This window comes from Neomonachus schauinslandi, chromosome 8, assembly GCF_002201575.2.
Source record: "Neomonachus schauinslandi chromosome 8, ASM220157v2, whole genome shotgun sequence".
In the NCBI taxonomy this organism is placed as follows: Eukaryota; Metazoa; Chordata; class Mammalia; order Carnivora; family Phocidae; genus Neomonachus; species Neomonachus schauinslandi.
In genome coordinates this window covers 32219093-32241079 of record NC_058410.1, presented here as the reverse complement: position 1 = coordinate 32241079, position 21987 = coordinate 32219093, and the positions used below count along the sequence as shown (strand labels likewise).

The following is a 21987-nucleotide window of genomic DNA, read 5'->3' as shown; positions in this document are numbered from 1 at the left end:
TAGTTATAGAGGTTGAAGGTGTCCTGGGGGAAGTGACTGGTGAGCAGAAGAGGCTTCTGAAGGGGGGCGGCTCCAAGTATGAAGGCCCTGGACTAGCAGGGAGCATGGTCCATTCCAGAATTGGGAGGAGACTCGGGTGGCTGGTAAGCAGAGGTGTGTGATGGGTGACGAGGCTGGAAAGGGGGTCTGGGGCCAGGTCCAGGCAGGGCCTTGCAGATTGCCATATGGATTTTGCTTTTTGTTGCAAGAGCAATTGGAAATCAGTGAAATATTTTTCTGTTTGTTTTTATTTCTATTTTCATTCTTAGTGACAAAATCTGATTTACAGTTTGTAAAGATCATTTTAGCTTTAGTGGTAGTGATGAGGAAGCAGAAGGCCAGCTGAGGACAAAGCACAAGCTGACCCCCTCCCCCGCCCAAGGTGGGATCTGTGTGACATTTCTCAGACAGCCCTGGCTGCCCTAAGACTAAGCAAAGGAAAAAAACAAATGGTTAACTAATAGAGATCACAGTCCAAAAATACAGGAGCCTCTCTCAGTTTACAAAATGTCTTAGTGATTTACAAGAAAAATGCAATCTTATATATAACCTAACTTCCAGAAGGAAACTCCCAACTATCTTCATGTTAATGCTTTACTAGAGGGAAAAACAACCTGAACATGATGATGGCAAGGCCTCCAGTATCTTGTAGGTCCTCTTCAGCATACAAAAGAAAATCTCCCTTTTCTTTACCTCTCCTAACTCCCAAGTATATAATCCGTCACCCCTTATAACCCAGGAGCTCTTTCTGCCCACAGGGCCTGTGATTTAATAAAGCTACCACGTTGCACCAAAGACATCTCAAGAATTCAGTCATGGGCTCTGGACCTCACCCCACCAACACCAACTCACCTACATTCCAAAACTACATCAGTAGGAACAAATTAAAGAGCATGGTGGATGAAGAAAGAATACGCTTTTACTTTCACTTGGCTGTTTCATAACTACTTCCTCTTTTCTGCTAGGATGTAAATTCCACAAGTATCTATTTAAATTAAAATTTACATTAAGTTTAAATAAAAAGGAATTCAGTTCCTCAGTCACACCAGCCACTTTTCAAGTTTTCCACAGCGAAGAGTTAGTCATGACTAGACTGGGCAATAGAGGCAAAGAGAACATTAGCATCTTACAAACTTCTGTTGCTAGAAGGTTGTGATACATAGGGTTTTTTTTTTTTTTTTTTACTTTTATAGTTCTTCCAGCAAGTGATAATGAACATTTACATACAACAAATGTTCTTTGTTCAAGAAACATTTGTTGGAACAAAAGAAATTGCTCAAAAGGTTTCCTTTGTGAATGTTCTTACAAATGTAATTTCAGGATTTTTTTTTTATCCAAATAATTGAGTGTCATTAAGTTGACTAAGCCTAAATATACGCATTAAAAGGTGACACATTAAATTATGTTCCATCATAAATTATAAACCCGTGTATCCCTTACCAGTTTTTAAGTTCCACTGTAATTGTGATTGAGTAACCGGTGTTATCTCCTTGTTTTTCCCATTTCCTGTCCTTGGGAAGAATTGCCAGGAATCCTCTGGATAGTTGTCTTTTTTTGTTATCTATTACCCCCCCCCCACCCATCTTTCAAGAATAAATACAAGTTGCTGTGGTCATTATGGTGCAAAAATTATTTGGGGTGGGAGGGGAAACAAACAAATCACATAAACTTACCTGAGCACAATGTCCTTTCTCCACCTTTTGTATTTTATCTCTGACCCACCATCTGTGAAGGCAAGATACCTGCCTAGGCAAGAAAAATTGTCTTTTGGATAAAATCCATGGCTCCTTACCTTTTAGCCCATCTGTTTTGTCCTCGGCCTGAGGGTGGAAAGGGCTGTCCTCTCCCATAAATGAACCACTTTTCCTCTTTTTTGTCTCATGAGCTTAACTTAAAACATTTTGTTTTCTAAAATCATTTCATAGTACTTTTAATTTAATGACTCATATCTTTCTTGGTCGTAACTTCAAAAGAAATAAACCTTTTTCAAGATTATTTTGGCAATGATATTTTTTTTCTTCTTCTTGAAATCCAACTGAAGCAAGACTTAATTAAAATATGTATTTTTTTTGTATCTAGTAGATAGAGAATTAAAAACAAATGAATCCTCAAAATGGAAAGTTCTTTCCTTATATTCACTTTAGTTTAGATTATGCCTTTAGATTATGCCTTGGGATGTGTGTGTGTGTGTGAGAGAAAGAGAGAGAGAGCGGGGGAGATCCCTTCCTGTATGGGCCAGGATCCAATCAGAAAAACAAAGGCCATACTTGGTAATTTCATCAAGAGAATTTAATATAAGAAACAGGTTGCAAAGCTGTTGGAAAGACTGAAAGCCAAATGGGGTGGTGTGGCAATGAGGCAGCCCCATAAAGGGTAACAGAAAGAACCTGCTACCACCTTGAGAGCAGGAGGGGCAAAGGGAAAAGTTTGGTGAAACCAGAGTTGGGATGATTAACATCTCACATTACTGTGGTGCATTTGTCACAACCAATGAAACCATATTGATACAGCCTCATTAACTAAAGTCCATGCTCTATTCATATTTCCTTAGTTTTCCCCTGATGACCTTTTCTGTTTGGTGTTCCCATATCCCATCCAGGAATACCACATTACGTTTGGTTGTTACATCTCTGTAGGTTCCTCTTGGCTGTGTTTTTCAGACTTTTCTTGTTTTGATGATCTTGACAATTTTGAGGAATACTAGCCATGTATTTTGGGGAATGTCCTGCAATTGGGATTTGTCTGACATTTTTCTCATGATTATAGTGGGAATGTTCACTTTTGGGAGGCAGACCACTGAGGTAGTGTTTTTCAATGTTCTTCACTGCTAGAGATACTCTTTTTTGTACTTTTCCATCCTGTACTCTGGAATCCCAGCCAACACTTTTATTCGAGTAGAGTATGTTCTACCTTGAGGGTGGAGTATCTACCTAAATTATTTGGAATTCTTCTGTATGGGAGATTTGTCTGTTCTTCCCCACTTATTACTTATTTATTCAGTCATTTATTTATTTTAGTTTGTACTTACTGATATTTATTTTATACTTTGGGCTATAATCCAAAAATATGTTATTTGTATTTTTGCTCAAATTGTTCTGGCTTTGGCCATTGGGAGTTGGCCCCTGTGTCCCTTTGACCTACCCCATCACTTTGTGTGTGTGTGTGTGTGTGTGTGTGTGTGTAACACTTTCTTACTTCCTGGTGCTACAAAATGTTTCAGACTTTCAGGCTCATCTTGTCCTATTTTTTTCTCTTAAATGTTTACTAATTGTTTTCTTTATAGATTAACAGGTTTTTAAAATTATAGCTGGCTTTTTTTAAAATTGAAGTATAGTTGACAACAAAAGTTGCTTTAATTTCAAAATATTGTGAGTTACAATGTCATGAAATGGAGATGTTCACACACTGGATAATTGGATTGTAATATTTTTATTGAGTTATAATTGGCATATAACTTTATATTAGTTTTGGTTGTATAACATAATGGTTCAATATATGTGTATATTGCAGAGTGATTACCACAGTAAGTCTAGTTAAAATCCATCATCACACATAGTTACAAATTTTTTTGTCTTGTGGTGAGAACTTTTAAGATGTACTCTTAACAACTTTCAAACATATAACAGAGTATTTTTTTATTAAAAGATTTTATTTATTTATTTGAGAGAGAATGAGATAGAGAGAGCATGAGAGTGGGGAGGGTCAGGGGGAGAAGCAGACTCCCTGCTGAGCAGGGAGCCCGATGTGGGACTCGATCCCAGGACTCCAGGATCATGACCTGAGCCGAAGGCAGTCGCTTAACCAACTGAGCCACCCAGGCACCCAATAACAGAGTATTTTTAATTATAGTTACCATGCTGTACATTAATGACATTTCCAGGACTTATTTATTTTATAACTGAAAGTTTCTACCTTTTGACATCCCTCTCATCATTGTGTGTGTGTGTGTGTGTGTGTGTGTGTGTGTGTGTGTGTGTGTTTAGCACTTCATTTACTTTCTGGTACTACAAGATGTTTCAGACTTTCGGCCTCATCTTGTTATATTTTTTCCCTAAATATTTACTAATATTCTTGATACTCATAACCAAAAGTCTACTTTCCACTTGAAAATTGGGAGTGAACTAACAGAAATGTTTGTGCCTAAATTCTCTGTGCCTGTGCAAAAGGAAGCAAAGTACACATCCCATCACTCACATCCCCAAGTCGCTATGTGGAGTGTATTTCAGGCATTTCCCTTCCTTCAGTGAAGTGATGAAGAACCAGCTCATTACCTCTGAATGAAGCTGGCCATTTGTGTGCTGTAAGCAGAGTCAACTCTTACATTCCTCCATTGATCATTTGACCTTGGGAATGATGTAGGCATAAAATCTTGGGAGAAAGAAAACTAAGCATGTTCTCTCCCATGTTCAGGGAGTCATACTAGTTGGTCCTACCAGCTCAATAAATTCCTCCCTGCTCCGTATCTGGTCGTCAGTTTTATGGATTCAAAACCCTCTCGTGGTATTTGATGGGTCAGGAATTTGGGGAAAGCTTGGCAGGGCAGATGTGGCTCAGGGTCTGTCATGGGGTTGTAGTCAGATGGAGAGTTACAGCAGCAGGGGATGGAGCATCTAGAGCATCTAGAGGCTGGCTGGGCATCTCGCTCCCACTTCATGTAGTTTCAGGACCTTTCCATGTGATCTAGATGTATGTATAGGATAATTTGGGCTTACAGCATGATAGCCTCAGAATAGACTGCTTACATGGGGTCTGAAGGCTTTAAGAGTAAGCATTTCAGTGATGGAGTTACATAATTTCAAAAGAATTGATCAGTATTTTATATCATTTGGGTTTACCATAATGCGTTACATTTAGTCAATTGTTTATTATCAGAAATTTAGGTTCTTTGCACATTTTTGCTACTACAAATAATGCTATAATAAATAAATATATCTGTATGCGTAGCCTTATGCACTTATGTGAAAATTTCTATCAGATAAATGATTAAATTTCGAATTGCAGGAGTGGAGATTATGCACATTTTGATTTTAGGTAGATTAATCTAAATGGCCTTTTAGAAAGGAGCATATACTTCTATGAAGGCAGTGTGAAAGTGCGTGTTTCTCCTTACATCCTTGCCAACACTTGTAATTATTAATTTCTTTAATAATTGTTCATTTCATTGGCTAAAAAAGGACTCTGATTTATAGTTATTTGATTTGTAATGAAGGCGAATATCATGTTTTTATTAGCCATTTTACTTTGCATAGACTAGTTTGTTACTTTTGGTATTTTAAAACTTCAGATTATCTTTCTCTACTTGTTTATGTGCTCATTATCTATCATGGATGTTAACCTTCCGTCATATGTTGAAAAAAAATTTTTTTTGAATTTTATTTATTTATTTGAGAGGGGGCAAGGAAGGGGCAGAGGGAGAAGGAGAGGGAGAGAATCTTCAGCAGACTCTGTGCTGAGCATAAAGCCTGACATGGGGCTTGATCCCACAACCCTGAAATTACGACCTGAGCTGAAACCAAGAGTCAGACACTTAACTGCCTGAGCCGCCACCCAGGCACCCCGGTTGAAGATGTTTTATCCTAGTTTCCCCCACCCCACTTCTCTTATGTCTGATGTTCTTTTTCTTTGGCATTACAGACATTCCTTATTTTTATGGATTAAATGTATTAACTTCTCCTTTCTGATTTCTGAATTTTGTACCATCCTTAAAATAATGTTCACCACCCTAAAATTATAAAAACGTTTGCTCCTATTTTTCTTCTAGTGATATCATGTTAGATCTTTAAATATTTACTCCATCTATCATTTATTTTGAAACTGTATTTCTTTTTTAGAGAGAGAGAGGGCATGAGTGGGGGTGGGGGAGGAACAGAGGGAGAGAGGGGATTTTAGGCAGGCTCTACACCCAGCGCGGAGCTGACCTCACAACCCCGAGATCATGACCTGAGCCGAAATCAAGAGTTTGAGAACGCTTAAGCAACTGAGCCACCATTTTATTTTGTTATAAGTCAAGAGATCGAAATCCAGTTTACTGAACACTTTCCTCAAGATCTTATCTCAAAAGACTCCATTTCTTAAGAAACTGAAGTAAGTGAGAAGATACATAGAAGTCACAAAAATGTCTTTGGTGAACTGAAAACAAACGACGGTTAAATAAACCATCAAACCAAGAACAAAATATTGGTATTTAGTAATTCTGTGATCCCTCATGGGCACTTTCCATTTGTGGATATAAATGGAAGCTTTAGTGGTAGGAGGCTGTATCTGAGGACTCACCCTCTAGCCTTTTTAAGAATGATCCTGCTTTGTGTTGAGGTATTTTCTGTTACCGATCTTGTTGATGAGGTGCTTACATCCCGATTCAGCGAGGGTGTACAGGTCATGGAGTGAAGTTGCCATCACAGCTAAATCCCTTTACTGAAACCGTAACTTTATACCACCAAATGGCTGTTTCTTTACCCTTTGACCTTTAACTTCAGAGAGAAATGGTCTGTGAAAGCAATTGGTGAGACCTGAGAGAAGTGATTTGCTCACTCAGCCAGAAGTTACAAGTACTGGATATTCTCTTTGAAGGGCTTGGTACTTTTTGAAACAAAAATAAATGAACAAATTTTTCTTTTTATTATATCTTTATGAGATGATAGATGTTAGCCGAACCTACTGTGGTAATCATTTCACAGTATACATCAATCAGACCATCGTGTTCTATGCCTTAAACTTACGGTGATGTATGTCAATTATTTCTCGTTAAAACTGGAAAGAAATTAAATGAACGTAATAGGAAAAAGAGTTGCTGCCCTGGATAACTCAGTTCTCTGGAGGCTCTGCAGCATTCCAGGAAAAATTTTGACAATGAAGGATATGGCTCAAGTGAGTTCCTGACTCCCACTTCTGATTCGCCTGAGGAAGTACGTCTCCAGGGCTGGTGTTTCCAGTTCTTTTCATGACAGACCTAATAGTTATTCCACTGGCCTGTGTTCAGTCAAGAATCTTTTTTTTTTTTTTCTTTTTTGGGTTTTTATTTAAGTTCCAATTAGTTGACCTACAGTGTATAATATTAGTTTCAGGAGTAGAATTTAGTGATTTATCACTTACGACATCTAGTGTTCATCCCAAGTGCCCTTCTTAATACCCATCACCCATTTAGCCCACACTTCCCTCCCACCTCCCCTCCAGCAACCCTTAGTTTGTTCTCTGTAGTTAAGAGTCTTTCTTCATTTGCCTCTCTTTTTTCCCCCATCTTCATCTATTTTGTTTCTTAAATTCCACACATGAGTGAAATCATATGGTGTTTGTCTTTCGCTGACTTATTTCACTTAACATAATACTCTAACTCCACCCACTTCGTAGCAAATGGCAAGATTTCATTCTTTTTTATGGCTGAGTAATAGTCCAGTAGTGTGTGTGAGTGTGTGTGTGTGTGCGTGTGTGTGTACCACAACTTCTTTGTCCATTCATTAGTCGATGGACATTTGGACTCTTTCCATAATTTGGCTATTGTTTATAATGCTGCTATAAACATCGGGGTGCATGTATCCCTTCAAATCACTATTTTTGTATCCTTTGGGTAAATACCTAGTAGTGCAATTGCTGGATCTTAGGGTAGTTCTATTTTGAACTTTTTGAGGAAACGCCATACTGTTTTCCAGAGTCAGCCAAGAATCTTAATACAATACATATTTGGGGTAAAATTCCTTAAGAAGAGGAGAGTATAGGAGATGGGGTCGGGAGTGATCCAAATAAAGGTAGGATCAATTGTCAGAGAGAAGTAGATTCATAGATATTTTAGATTTATCAGGCACCATAGAAAATATTCAGTCCAGCCCAATGTGGGGACTATAGATGATGTGGCTTCCTTGGTATTACAAGGCTCCAAATGTAATACATATCCTTATTTGTAATATAAAGGCATGAGACTTATTGGTCTTTTTGTGATTAGGGCCACAGTTTTGCTATACTTATATTTTTATTTGAAAATGGTTAGGATTTTAATAATTTCCTTGCAGCTTATGGTAAAGTAGTAACATTGTTTCTGTTTTCTTAAGCCAGCCTTTTAATCTGATATTTTATTTTAACCTGTCCTAAAAAGATTATTTTTTAATTATCATTACCAGCCCCTATTGGCTGTTGATATGAGCTTTCTTTGATACTTTTCTTCAAATGTTTGCTTAGCTAGAATAAGTCTTTGAAAATCAGGGCATTGATGAAATGACTATTTGCTTAAATATCAAAGGTGCCAAAAAAAACCCAACCTTTTCTGGACGATTAATTCTAGTTTAGGGAAGAATCTCCTAGTTTTATCAGCCCAAGAGACTAGTTCAACCAAATATGAAATGTGTTCATTCAAAATAATGGTTTTAAACTGCGTGTTCTTTTATCAGCATCTCCTAACAGATTTATGTTATATTGGGGGCATTGTCTTCTCTGTCTTTCATGAACATAGTATCATACCTGGAAGTTACAAAATATCTATTTGCTGTTTTCTTTCTTTCTCACTTAGGAAAGGGTTAAATGCCTAGACCTCCACAGTGACACATGGTAGCATTTAAGAGAGCCAGTGTTTAAAATAGTAACAATTAAAGGTTTCTATTTTGTGTCTTACTAAATAAACTGCTGTACCTCTTAACTTTATTTCTCTTCTGTTTGTTATTTTTTTAAAGATATGAAAAAAAGAACATAAATATTCCAAAGAAGAGTGTATTGGTTTTCACTGGGGACATAGTTCTCCTTACTCACAACTAGAATCTAGGTTTATAAAGTCTGTTAACCTAAGCCTGCTGCAGATTTCCCCCTTTACTAAATATGAGAAGTATTTGCCATTTAAAAAAGAATGCAACAGATTTAGCACTATTTCTGACAAATTAGAAGCAAGTACTATTTGAAATGATGGCATACATTCAGCAATTCTGTTAACTGGTGTTATTAAAAAATGTGTTGATAATGGAGTTTTTGAAGGTCCAAAATTTCTGTGATGTCTTTGGAGATTGTTTTTGTGGACTCCTATCTTAATATCTTTCATTTTAAAGCCAATATTTTCCCTTTTATGTTTTGGAAAGTGCTATACTAGTATCTGTGGAGTGGAGATTTTTTTATCTGCAGTTCTAGGAATCTCTCTGAGGGACAGTGCTATAGCTTGTGATGTGAGCTTACTTGTAATCGAGAGGTCCTAGAAGTACTTTAGCAGCTGGGTTTGAGCAGGTAGTAACAAGTTGCACCTCATATGCATGGATCTTTGCACATCCAAAGGAACTGCCGTAGTATTTCCCCTCTGTTATGTTGTCCTTAGTCTTCTGATTGGTCCTTCTAGTTGCTCTTAGAAGCAGTGGTTTGGTAACAGATGGTAACAGATGGCCTTGTCCACAGTGACCCCTCGTATTTTTGGGGTTTTGTTGTCATTGTGTGTGTGTGCTTTAATAAATTGCTAGTTATTGCTTAAAACATCACAAAGTGACTGTTATATTTCTCTTTTGTTTTAGCATCTGTTCCTCCTTCTGTCTACAAATTCTTGTCTTTAACCTATACTAGTCGTAAGATGATAAATAGTACTAAAATGACTTTTCTGTGATTCTTAATTGGGACCTGTTAATGAGATAATAAAAAATATCACTATTTCCATAATTGCCAAAACTAACATAATTGTGAGGATAAAGGGTATTATACTTAAGACAGTTATCATACTGGATATGGTACAGGCAGGCATTAATATTTCTTAAACTGAATTTGATGAGCTTGACCATAGATAAGAGAGACAGAAATATAAAATGTACATTTCTGGAAGCTATCATAATTCAGAAATAAAGTTTTGAAGTCATAATTTCATCCTGTAAAGAAATTGTGCATGCTTATATATCTTATATGCTATGAAATGTTATAAATGTATTATATATGTATTATGTTGTATGAAGTTAGAACAGCCTGTGAAGGATCTAGCTGTTGTGTAATTTATGGTGTATGTCCCATAAATAAAGATATATGCAAGTTGATCACACTTTATCTACCATAAGTTATAAAGGTGGTCTCAAACTTAAAGTTTCTCTGTCTGATGTTTTTGGCAGAAGCAAATATAAATCCGTTTTGGATGAAAACATTTTCATCCCAGGCTTCTAAAGAATCCTGAAAATTTTTAACATCAATGAACAGAACACAGTTAAAAAACAACCTGGCACACAGAGGAAAATGGCACCATGAGCAAAAAACCAGCAGAAATATCACACAGCAGAAGCAGACAAGTAATGACATGAGATGGTATTGTTACCAGACACAGATTATAAAACTCTTGACTATTTTTGAAGAAAATATAGAAGAAATAGCGCCTGGGTGGCTCAGTCAGTTAAGCGTTCAACTCTTGATTTCAGCTCAGGTCATGATCTCAGGGTCGTGAGATGGAGCCCTGTGGCAGGTCCTATGCTGGGTATGGAGCCTGCTTAAGATTTTCTCTCTCCATCTGCCTCCCCCCCCAACAAAAAAAGAAATTTAAAAAATAAAAAAATAAAAAATCTTAGTAGTTGGGGAGGGTATGTGTTGTAATGAGCACTGGGTATTATATAAGACTGATGAATCACAGACCTGTACTCCTGAAACAAATAATGCATTATATGTTAATTAATTGAATTTAAATTAAAAAAATTAAAATTCACTTATTTTTAAAAAAAGAAAAAAGAAAATATAGAAGAAATAATAGTGAATTGGAAGAAGGGTAATTTCTTATGATCTTTCTTTTTGTGGTACATGATAGATGATGTCTTCTGAACTTTCACCTTACTAATTCTGTTTTTCACTGTGTCTCTTCTGATGTGAAGCCTTGTCATTGAATTTTGTTCATTTTTTATTCCTAGAAATTTTATTTGGTTCTTTAAAGACTTTCTAGGTCATTTTTTGTAGTTTAATGTTTTCCTGTTAAAATCCATTTCTACTTTTATTTTGGATACTATCTGAAGAGATGACAATTTTCTAGAACTGATGAAAGATACCAACCCTCAGATTTAAGTAGCTCATTGAATCTTAAGCAGAATAAATAAAAGAAATATATATCAACAAATGACAGAATAACATTGCAGAATACAAAAGTAAAAATAAAAAGTCATTAAGTGTCTGCCTTCGGCTCAGGTCATGATCCCAGGGTCCTGGGATCGAGCCCCGCATTGGGCTCCCGGCGGGAGACCTGCTTCTCCCTCTCCCACTCCCCCTGCTTGTGTTCCCTCTCTCGCTGTGTCTCTGTCTGTCAAATAAATAAATAAAATCTTAAAAAAAAAAGATTTTAAAGGTATTGAAAAAGACACATTTCCTTCAAAAGTGCAACAGACAGCTGAATTCTCAATAGTAATGATTAAAAGCATAACATAGTGCAACGATACCTTCACTGTGCTGAAAGGTCATTGCCAAACTGTAATTATGTACCAGAAGAAATATCTTTCAAGAATGAGAACAAAATAAAGACATGTATAAACTAACAAATACTGAGAGAATCTGCCATCAGGAAAATTCTAAAAGAAATACTTTAGGCAGAAGGAAATACATTCCAGATGATTCCAGATAAAAGGTGCAAAAGAAAATGTGTTAAAATGCATAAAGTCATAAATATTTGGGTAAATCTAAATGAACTTATAAAACAACAATGACTTAAGGAGTTTAAAAATTAGAATAAAAGTAATATTAAAGGAGAAGAAAGTCTATAAAGCTATAACCTAAGTAGCCATATCAGTAACTTGGGAAAAAACCCAAAACAAAATGGAAAATTAAACATAGGCTACTGAAGGAAAGAAAAAATAAAGATAAGACCAGAAATCGGTAAAATAAAAAATAAACATGTAAAAGAGAAGACTGGCAAAGAAAAAGTGATTCTTTAAAAAGGAGTATTACTTCTGGTGAGCCTAATTAAGACAAAAAGGAAAGAGGGAATGAAAGAAGGACCACAAACACAGATCTACAGACACTGAAGAAATAAAGGGCTATCACTTTCTACCAATGTATTTGAAAATGTAGATGAAGTGAAAAAGTCCAAGAAGAAAAACAACTTATCAAAACTGACTCAAGAAAAATTAGAAAATGTAAATAATTCTATAACCCATGAAGAAATTGAACCAGAATTAATAAACTTATACAGATCTTTCTAGGCCCAGAGAGCTTCACCAGTGAGTTCTACTAAACCTCCAAGGAAAAAACTAACTCTGATCTTATACATCTTTACTGCTCTTTTTAAATTTTATTTTTATGAAGTTGGCATGGCTTAAAGATCTTTTTGTCAGTCGTGTTCTGGAATTTTATAATGATGTGAATAAGTATGAGCCTTCTTTAATTTATTATTCTGGATACTTGATATTAGGACCTCTGATTTGAAGATTTGCATATGTCTTCTTGACTCCCACTGAGAATACTAATTAGGTGTTTTTATTTATTTATTTATTTTTTAAAGATTTTATTTATTTATTTGACAGAGAGAGAGAGACAGAGAGGGAACACAAGCAGGGGGAGTGCGAGAGGGAGAAGCAGACTCCCCCCTGAGCAGGGAGCCCGATGTGGGGCTTGATCCCAGGACCCTGGATCGTGACCTGAGCCGAAGGCAGACGCTTAACGACTGAGCCACCCAGGCGCCCGAGGTGTTTGTTTTTAATATATTTTTCTCTTCCTTTCCCTTTTTTTTTCCTTCGTGTTCATCTTACACTTTTTGTTTATCTCGTATTATAGGCTGACTTCAAATGAGTGGTGAACCATGACTGTTCGCTGATATTTAAGAATGAGGGATTGGGGGGGGGCGGCGCTTGGGTGGTTCAGTTGGTTAAGCGTCCAACTTGATTTCAGCTCACATCGTCAGCTCACAATGGAGTCTGCTTGAGATTCTTTCCCTTTGACCCTTCCCCTGCTCATGCACATGCACTCTCTTTCTCTCTCAAATAAATAAATAAACCTTAAAGAAAATAAAAAAGAATGGGAGGAGCTTCTGGTTGGGCTGAAGTTCCCTAAAATGCCAGAATGGGAAAACGTTTGCTCTGGGTCACTAATACCCACATCCTAGCGCCCTTACTTCTCTGGCATATGGGTTTATCATGGAAACTTTGGAAAATAAAGGTAAGTACCAAGAAGATAAGGAAAATCACTTGTGAGCCCATCAGGCAGAGAGAAGACTATTTATAAAAGATATATCATATATAACAGAAAATTAGAATCATACTGCCCATTTTGTTTTATTATTTGCAATTTGTAATGTGCAGGTGTCTTTCCTCATGCTATAAAATTTCTACGTCATCATTGTTAATGACTGTATAATATTCAACTACATAAATATATTTTATTTAGCCATTTTCTATTGGAGATTGTGTATATGTCTATTTTTTTTCTTGTAAGTGTAAGTGGTGCTACATGTAAACATTTGTAATAAATATTTGTACATAAGTTTTTATCTTAGGATAAGCTGCAAGAAGTGTAATTTTGTGAGCAAAAGAATATGAATGGTTTAAGGTGTGTGTTCTTACATTCACAGTGCTTGGATCAGTCTAAGGCTATACTTTGTTAAGTGTGCAGACACGGATCTGTAGTACTCTCTAATATGCAAATTGTTGTTTACATAGATCCCTTTGTCATCAGCATGGGTTGGAGAGCTGCTGTATAGATATAACTAAAATTACCAGTACCACCATCCCATGAAAAACAACATTTTGCCTTCTTTCTCTCTCTAGTTCATCTTTTGGGTAGATTTTTTTAAACCACTGCATGGTCTTCAACAGCTGTTGAAAACAAATTTCTGCAGAAAAAAAGGAGGGGGAGGTGAAATGTTAATATACTAGTTCATGGCATTTCTTTTACCAGCATATTAAAAAGAATACCCTGTAGTTTGCTTCAACATTGGTTATATTGTCCCTGTGGAAGACTCTTTAGTGGGCTCAAGTCCTCTTGGTGAGTTGGATAGTCCTAGTAGGAACTGTCTTTTATTGACCCCTCGTTGCCATTTATTGAGCACAGTCACCAATCTGGGCACTTTCTGTACATTATGCCCAAAGTTTGTGCCAACTTTGTGAGGTAGGTATTATCACCCCTTTAGGGGTTTTTTAAAAAAAGAAGGTTTAATGAATATATTAAATGTTCCCAAGTCCCACAGTTTCTGGTTGTCTAGAAGTCACTGGAACACAAGCTCCATGAGAACGCTGAAATCATTTTGTTCACTGGTATAGTCCCAGCATTAGATCAGTCTTGACATGTAGCAGTCTCTCAAGAAATATTTGTGGAATGTTGACAAAATGAATTAAGAGAGGTGGAATTTGAACCCTAGCCATTTTGAACCTGAAACTTTCTACCAGGCAGAAGTCAACTTCTTCAGAGTTTTAATGTTTCACTGAGAGATTAAATGTGAGGTTTGCCCCAGGGTGATGTGCTATTTCCAGTGCTTGGTGTCTCCTTCCTCATTTTCATTTGCTCATTCGTATAAATTGCTTTATATAAAATGTCACTGCCACTTAGGAGAATCTACAATTATGTCAAATATAACTAAAATGATACTGAGTATGTAAGAGGCCAAGCAAAAATTAGAACTATTTCTTTAAAAATTCCTAAATCCACTCAAGCAGTTGTTCTAACATATACTTTGAACTTTGTAATACTTAAAAGTTCTTCAAGAATATGACATTTTCTCTGGTGTCCCTTCAAATGCCCTGTGGAAGTTTCTGAGGATCTAATCCTCATCTTCTAAGAAAAAAAAAAAAAAATTTTGCCTGAAGACTCAGCCCTGTGTGGAACTGAGTTCTCACAAAGTTCTCTTTAGAGAGCATGCAGCTGTGCTCAAAGATCAGAGGACTGATTCATCTTCACCTCAGGTGAGCATTTATATTCCATCTGTCACATGTGAATACCAAATACAGCAATCTACCATTTCCTAAAAAAGATGTTTTTCATGTACATTTATTGTAGGCATCATTTATATAAAGCAGATACCAAGGCACTTAGACTGACTCTGTCAAGTCAGATGAAGAAAAGGAAAAGATTATGGTTTCCCCTCAAATTACGTTTAACAAAGTCACAGTTTGCTAATTTTCAGTTCAACAATTATTTGTCGAATGTCTGCTGTGTGCTGGGCACCATACTAGACATGGAGAATACAGAGATGAGTAAATTACCCCTCCCTGGAACTCACAGTCTGGTCAGAGACAGATGGATCTCATGGAGCATGGTGAGGGCAGTGGTGCTTGGGAGTGAGGGAGACAGAAGAGGACAGAGCATCTCCTGAGAAAGGAGAGGTGGGTGAGACCAAGCTCTCACTTCACACTTGGACTCATACCAGAACCTTCCACAATGTTGCCAAAGGCTTTCTCTAGAATTTGTCAATCCAGTCATGTCACCTCCGTATTTAAATACCCCAACAGCTCCCCACTGAATGCCCCTAAGACCATGGCCCCCTTTCAGCCACTGCTGTGTCCCCCGACTGCCCCACTGCTTTACAGCCTGAGTGCCCAAGTTCAAATCTTGCCCCCGCGGTTTGTCAGCTATCTGAGCTCAGTTTCCTTAAACTGGATTAATGTCAGTAATCTGTCTCATAATGTTATTGTGAAGATTGAATGATTTGATCTAAAACTCTGAGAAAAGTGCCCTGTGCATAGGACTGGAGAAGTGATGCTTATCACGCCATTCCTCTCTGTGTCCCAGACTGGTGGTAGTTTCTGTACCTCCCTGGCTTTGCACGAGTTGCCAATTGCACGCATTGTTGCTACCATGTGATTTAATTCTTCGGCTGCTTCTCACCATTTCCTGTCTTTATCATCGACAAATTCTGGAGTTGTCAGCCTGATTAGATGGTAAACTCTGAAGATTCGGCATTTCGCCACAGATGGTTTTTTGTTTTATTTTTGTACTTCCCCACAGAACCTAAACACAGGGCTTATTGCAGACACTCAAACATCTGTTTATTGATGGAGGGGGAAATCCCTTTTTCTCCAAGTCTCTCTTTGTGAAATTTTTTTTTTTTATCACCATTCTCTCCTTTTCTTCTCTCCACTGTGCTATTAGCATGCTAATGTTTTTTGCATATTTCTGCTGTAGCTCTCCTCCCATTCCATTGTAATCATTCATTTCCATGGCCCCCCCCCCCCCCCCCCGCCCCAGCTTCATTTCTGTTGCTTTCATTTGTCTCTCTGGCCTTTAGCAAAGGCACTGTGTACAAATAGACACTCCTATATGAGTCAATGCTCAATAAAGAATAATACATGTTATATTAATGCCACTGTATTTGAGGGAATCTGTGAGAAAAAAAATTGAGTGCTTTCTTTGTATCTATTTCTTTTGGTTCACTAAATGTCCAAGAAAGACCTAATGATTTAAGTACTCCAACTAAACAAGCAGAAAACTCTCAAATATTCTTCTTCTTTTTTTTTTTTTTTAATTTATTTATTGTGAGAGAGAATGAGAGAGAGAGAATCATAGAGAGAGTGCATGAGAGGGTGGAGGGTCAGAGGGAGAAGCAGACTCCCCGCTGAGCAGGGAGCCCGATGCAGGACTCGATCCCGGGACTCCAGGATCACGACCCGAGCCGAAGGCAGTCGCCCAACCAACTGAGCCACCCAGGCGCCCTCAAATATTCTTCTAATGTAGAGGCAAAACATTCCAACAATTTACTTGTATGTCTGGTAGATGCATATGTTCTAAGATAAAATGTTTTGTCTCTAGTTTCTAAGAGAATATCAAAATATGAAACCTACCTAAATTGTTAGAGAGGTAAAAATGAATAGTGAATTTTGACATTGCTTTTTTTTTTTAATTTTATTTATTTGAGAGAGAGAGAGAGCACACACATGCAAGCGGGGAGGTGCAGAGGGAGAAGAAGACTCCCCGCTGAGCAGGGATTCCCACGCTGGGGCTCAATCCCAGGACCCTGAGATCATGACCTGAGCTGAAGGCAGATGCTTAAACGACTGAAGTCGCAGTTGGGTGATTTTCAGCGCAACAATTATTTGTCCAGCTGAGCCACCCAGGTGCCCCTGACATTGCTTTTTTAAACTACTTTGAGAAGAAATTAAACTTGAATTAGATTTCACAGTTCTGAAATTTTCTACTAAAAATTATTCTGATTAGGTATTGTATAACACAGTAGTAGATGATATAAGTTTCATCTTTTATGGATGTGATTATAGATGAGAATTGATTGTTCCTATTATCATATTTTTGTTTCATTTCCATGCTTTGCATTATCTTATAAAAGATAAATCTAGGGGCGCCTGGGTGGCTCAGTCAGTTAAGCATCTGCCTTTGGCTCAGGTCATGATCCCAGGGTCCTGGGATCGAGCCCCAAGTTGGGCTCCCTGCTCAGTGGGGAGCCTGCTTCTCCCTCTCTTCCCCGCTTGTGCCCTCTCTCACTATCTCTGTCGCTATTTCTGTCTCTCAAATAAATAAATACAATCTTAAAAAAAAATAAATCTAAGCAATATCTTTTAGCAGTGGAGAGGTAATGAAAAAAAAATCATGTCCCTTCTGCAGCTTCATAAGAGGGTGGAGACTGCATATATCATGTGTGTTTTAAACTCATGCTTACAATTTACTTACTTAGTTTTACTTATGTTTTTAAAGTAGGCTCCATGCCCAGCATGGAGCCAAATGCAGGGCTTGAACTCCCGACCCTGAGTTCAAGAGTCAGATACTTAACTGACTGAGCCACCCAGGCACCCCAATCAAGAATACTGTGTATTTCAAATTTCTCTTTTTATTAACTTTTTATTGCTTTTCAGTAAAGTTTTGTAGTTTTAATTATCTAGGATTTTTTTAATTATTGGATTTATTTTTAGACATTTTTGGCTGCTAGGAGCAGTATTTTTCACAAGGTATTTCCATTGGTTGTTAACTGTGTGCAGGACAGGTAGTGACTGTTGAACATTGATTTTTCCCTCACAGACTAACTCACAATTGGACTAGATCACACACCTACTTCTTCTTTTTCTTTCTTTTTTTTTTTTAAGTGGGCTCCTTGCCCACCACGGGGCTTGAACTCACTGCCCCAAGATCAGGAGGTGCACACTCTATGGACTGAGCCAGCTAGGCGCCCCTAATGCTTGTGATTTAAATGCTTGCCTATCACCAAATCTTCCCATAGTTTTTCTCAAGATGAGACTTAATTGTAACAGAACCATTCGCAAGTTCTGTTTTATGTTTAGTAAGAACACTACAGCTGTTGGTAATACATCTCCATGACTAAATTTCTTAACAGCAGTGAGGGAATGTGTATTTTAAGCCAGTACATTTCAGAATATAAATAAAGTTCTCCTACTGTGATTTTTTATTTGTTGGTATAAACTTAACTCTGATTATTAGTATAAGTACTAGAACTTTTGGGTCTTCTTACTTCCAACAAGTATTTTATGCCAATTTCAGGTTTCTCCTTTTAGTTTCATCTCCATTCCAAACTGTCCCACTTCTGAGAACTCAATCATAACCTCCATTCTTCCTCCTTCCTTGCTCCCTCCTTTATTCCCACTCCCACAGTTGCCTGATCCCCAGTCTTCTCCCAGTTCTCAAACATTTGTATCCGCATGGTCCCAACCCTGTTCAGCCACTACAGCCACATTTTGACTCTTATCAGCTTTTCTGCTCAGTTTCCCCTGCCCTCCCATCTCCCCACGCCATGTTATCTTTTTGTCCCAAACCTCCACTCCCAGCTTTGGGATTCCAGGCCACTTTGTGTCCATTACAGTCCATAATTTCACGTTCAGCCGGGCTCCCAAAGCTTGAAGGTCTTTTCACTCTTCTCTTGTTGACTCAGTCTCCTTTGTCTCCACGGATTTGCAACCATTCTTCACTTGGGATGTCCTACGCCCCCTCATTACAGAGCCCCGGCTAGACTTCTTCACTCCCAGGAGATATTCTTACTTGCCCAAGAAGATTGAGGGCATCCACCATCAGCTGCTTCCAACTTCCTCTGGCTGTATCTCAGTTTTGTATCTTCCTCTCAGCCTTCTTCTGACATGTCTATCTTTGAGGCTAACCTCCTGAGATTGTATAGATTAAACTGACTTTTTAAGCCAGTTTCTTAAAGTGAACTTATTTCTTGGTTTGTGTGTGTGTGTGTGTGTGTGTGTGTTTGTTGTGAAGACAAACAGTTTTGAAATAAGCAGTCTTGGACAACTCTATTGCCCACTTGTGAGAGTATGGACAGCCCTGGTTTTGCATGAGTCTGTGGCATGCTCAATTTCAGTTACCACAGTTTAATTAAATAACACCAGTCCCCCAACAACATGGTTTAAGTTTCAGTTACCAAGATTTATTAACTGTGAGGAGTTGCATAGAATACAGTCTTTGCTGCTAGCGTTTTCTGTCCACGAATCACTGTGTAAATAACAGATGCATATGGTGGCCAGTGACCAACATGGTTTCTTTTCACGTCTGTCAGTGATTGGTTATGATGCATCTATTGGTCGTTCACAGACAGCAAAGAAAGTGGTTGCGTTGCTTCTTTGTCTCCTGGTGGTAAATGTACATGGCATTTTATACAGATAGATGATCGAAAGAGAGAATTGGCTGATAAAGATGAAAATTCAGTAAAGGAAAGAAAAGTGATAATGCCAGAAGTGAGATTCAGTTCACATATAAATGGGGTTCTGGAAGAAAAAGGCAACCGTGGGAATGTTAACACTGCCTCTGTTCAGTAGCCTCTAGCTATGCAGCCAGAAGAACTGAGTGATGGTGAGTTTATGGACATAGTGAGGAGCGTGGCTGTGATGGAAAGGATGAGGATGTCCCAGATGAAGGGACCCCGGCACAAGAATTCATATTAAAGGAACTTGTGGAGATACTTCACATTATTAAAAGTGCAAAGGTTAAAACATGGAAAACTGATCTAAGCTTGGAAAGGAATGTGGCCAGTTGCCAAGGCATGGAAAATATACTCATTCTGTATTGTAAGCTCTATGATGAGAAGGAGAAGAAGATAAAGCACTGTTCAAATTGTTCTTGATAAGTTTATTACAATGAAAACTTTAATTCTCCATGTTTTAAATGACAGTAAACTAAATACAGATTAGCTTTACAATTTTTTCATTTCCCTATATGTTTATGTTCAACAGTAAGAGTTTTTAGTGTTTTTGATAGAGACTTAAAAATTACCTTTCATATGTTTGTGTCCACTTACACCACCATCAAAGGTTTAGGGGAATCTGTTAGTGCTCTCTGCTGGTACCTTGTTCTGTTTGCCATTGTTTACTTGTTTGTTCAAGCTCTTCCTCTGGTGGCTCCCTACTTCAATGCACATACATGTACTTAGGTTTTTGATTTCCTAAGAAAAAGGCTTCACCTCGACCCTGTTGTGTTTGAGACCCACTATACTCTTGCTCTCCCTTCCTTTACCCTCATTTTTTTCTGAAATAAGTTAGACCTGCTGATTCAGTTTACTTAACCATTTTCTTTCTCTTTAGTTCTTGTAGTCACTTGATATTAGGCACCTCGAGGACAAAGGTCATGTCTGTTTTATTACTGAGTATACAGTACCTAACCTGGCGACTGGCATATATGGTCAAGACTTGATATGTCTCATTTGAGGAGTGAGTTCATAAAAGCCTGCACCCACCATCCACCCTGTCCCATTCACCCATTCCTCATCTCTATTATCTCTTTAGCTTGGCTTTTGGGAAACACCACTCCACCTGTCCCCACTACATCCATTCCCCTTTGCATATTCTTTGTTCTAGCCAAAGTAAGCTGCTCATTGTTTATTTGCTGCCTTCCATTTCTTCCTTCAGACCTGTCCTTATGCTGGCCTTCCTCCTAGAAGTGTGCTCTGTTATATCATTGATCATATCATATCATCATCTCCCCCTTTCAGAGCCCCGCCCAAAGTCTTTCTCCATGAAGCCTTCTCTGATTTCCTTCTCTTCAACCACTGCAACCTTTCTCCTTCTTTAAACAACTATGGGACTGGAGCTGCCTCCTAGGACTTGCCAAATATGAGCCATTTATGCTGTTATATTTACCTTTTCCCACACAAATAGAAGCTCCCTGAGGCATCTGTTACTCTTTCCTATGTATAACACAGTCTTTACACATAGTTGGTACTGAATGCATGGTTTGTCGGATTTTCCTGCAAAGTGAGATTCCAGAGAGCTCTCAGGGAAACTCCATGCCACTAAAAATATTGAGTGTTCTCTGGATTTTTTTTTCTAATTCTCAAATAAAAATTCTGTGTGGTGTGTCTACTTATCTTAAAATGTCAAAGGCCACAAGAGTGGAGACTGAGAAAGTGGCAAAATGTTAGAGCTGGAAAGAATTTTAGCGATCCATGAAGTCCAGCCCTTTAATTGTAAAGGTGAGTAATCTGATATCTAGAGCATGTAAGTGATCTCCCCCAAGTCACACAACCAGTTTGTGGTAACATTTGGGCCCACAGCGCAGTTCCCAGCCCTGTCTAGTGCCTGTCCCCACAAACTGCCGTGGGGCATGGGGCATGTGAGGATATTGTTTAGGGTTTATGTAGTTAAACTATGGAAAAGAGGCATCTAATAGTCTCATATTACCTTTTATGGATTAACAAATAAGAAATTGAATCTCTAATTAGATTTTTTTTTTTTTCCCCTCTCTCCTTCCCTTAATTATTTCCAAATTCTCTGACTGGATTTATTTGCATTAACTGGGAAATTTCTGGAAGCATTAATCTTCGATGGCATAGATTCATTTGCTAACACTTAAGTAAACTTTTTCTTGAAATAAAACATACATACAGAAAAATGCACAAAGCATAGGTATGCAGTTTGAATTTTCACAAAGCACACACATCCATGTGACCTGCACCCACATCAGGAAAGAAAGCAGCACCAGCAACTTTAAAAACATTTGACGAAATAAAAGGGTTTAAAGCTATATAACTTTCTTTTTTCTCCCCACAGGTATTGTCAGTCTGTGTGTTAACAACAATCCTTGGTTGTATATTTGGGTTGAAACCCAGCTGTGCCAAAGAAGGTAATTACTACAGTAATTCGTGTGCACGTGTGTGTG

General features: G+C 37.9%; 1 protein-coding gene across 1 annotated transcript in view; it reads left to right on the top strand.

Moving 5' to 3' along the window:
• Positions 1-21987, top strand: part of ENPP1 (ectonucleotide pyrophosphatase/phosphodiesterase 1) — a 68762-nt gene that overhangs the window by 12906 nt on the left and 33869 nt on the right. Inside the window, exon 2 of the mRNA XM_021693214.1 lies at positions 21879-21951. Within this exon, the coding sequence (XP_021548889.1) occupies positions 21879-21951 (73 nt within the window). The remainder of the gene's footprint in view (positions 1-21878; positions 21952-21987) is intronic.